Source organism: Penaeus monodon, chromosome 32, assembly GCF_015228065.2.
Source record: "Penaeus monodon isolate SGIC_2016 chromosome 32, NSTDA_Pmon_1, whole genome shotgun sequence".
NCBI classification, from domain to species: domain Eukaryota; kingdom Metazoa; phylum Arthropoda; class Malacostraca; order Decapoda; family Penaeidae; genus Penaeus; species Penaeus monodon.
Window position 1 is genome coordinate 15,705,206 of NC_051417.1, and position 1,148 is coordinate 15,706,353.

Below are 1,148 nucleotides of genomic sequence, written 5' to 3' on the forward strand. Positions count from 1 at the left end.
CATTGATATGGTATTGATTTACACATTACAACTAGTCTTATGTTTGTTTTTTTATTATTATTATCCCACTGAGATTAACAAATAAGGGAATATATCCCACATAAACGCCAAACAGCTTAGACATATTGGCCATTATTGCCATCGTTGCCATGTGAGATACCGGTATTTTGATCAACGTTGCCGTGACTAAATTGGACGTTATTATTTAAGCCACTGTTGTCGTAGTTAGAATGGTCATTCATATTTTGGCCATTGTTGTCGTAAACAAACTGACCCTCATTATTTTGGCCACTGTTTCCAAAAGCGACGTGGGCATTGAGACCGGAATTTATGTGGTCATTTTGGCTATGGTTGATATGGCCAACATTAATTTGGGCGCCATCGTCGTAACTGATTCGGCTGTTGTGGTCATTGTTATCGTAGTTAAACTGGACATTATTTTGACCATTGTTGCCAAAATTTGAATGGTCATTGCTTTCGTAACTAATGTGACCATTTTGTGCAATGTTATTACTGATAATTTGGCCAACATTAATATGTCCATCGTTACCAAAGGTGATTTGCTCATTTTGGCCATTGTCGTAGTTGAATTGTTCTCCATTGTTTTGGACACTTGCCCCCAAATGCCCGTGATCATTGTTTACATAAGTATTTTGATTATTTTGACCATTGTCGTAGATAGTTTGGCCACCATTATTCTGGACATCATCGCTGTAAATTACATGACCCTCATTATTTTGGCCATGACCTGATTGAATAATTTGGCCACCGTTATTCTGGATTATTTGATCACCGTTGGTATAAGTGGCCTGATCATCAAAACCATTTTGATTACCATCGGTATAACTAATTTGGATATTTTGGTCACCCTTCCCGTTGCTGCCATGGCTGCTCTGCCCTTCGCTTCCGTAGCTAATCAGCGCGTTCTGTCCTTCGCTGCCGAGACTTGTTTGGGCGTTGCCGTAGCTGAGGTGGCTCGATTGGCTGGCGCTGACGTAGCCACTTGTTGAAGTTGCAACGTTCTGGCCAAGCCCGCCGTAGTCGACGAAGCCCCCGACCACACTGCCGGACCCATAACCTGTTTGGCCGCCCGACTGGCCATAAGTTCCCTGGCCACCGTGGCCGCCGTATCCCTTCGCCTTGGCTAT

The 1,148-nt window shown here is 43.2% G+C and overlaps 1 protein-coding gene across 1 annotated transcript in view; it reads right to left on the reverse strand.

Moving 5' to 3' along the window:
* Positions 1-116: 116 nt before the first annotated feature.
* Positions 117-1,148, reverse strand: part of LOC119593563 (GATA zinc finger domain-containing protein 14-like) — a 2,487-nt gene continuing 1,455 nt past the window's right edge. The window contains exon 5 of the mRNA XM_037942520.1: positions 117-1,133. Within this exon, the coding sequence (XP_037798448.1) occupies positions 117-1,133 (1,017 nt within the window). The remainder of the gene's footprint in view (positions 1,134-1,148) is intronic.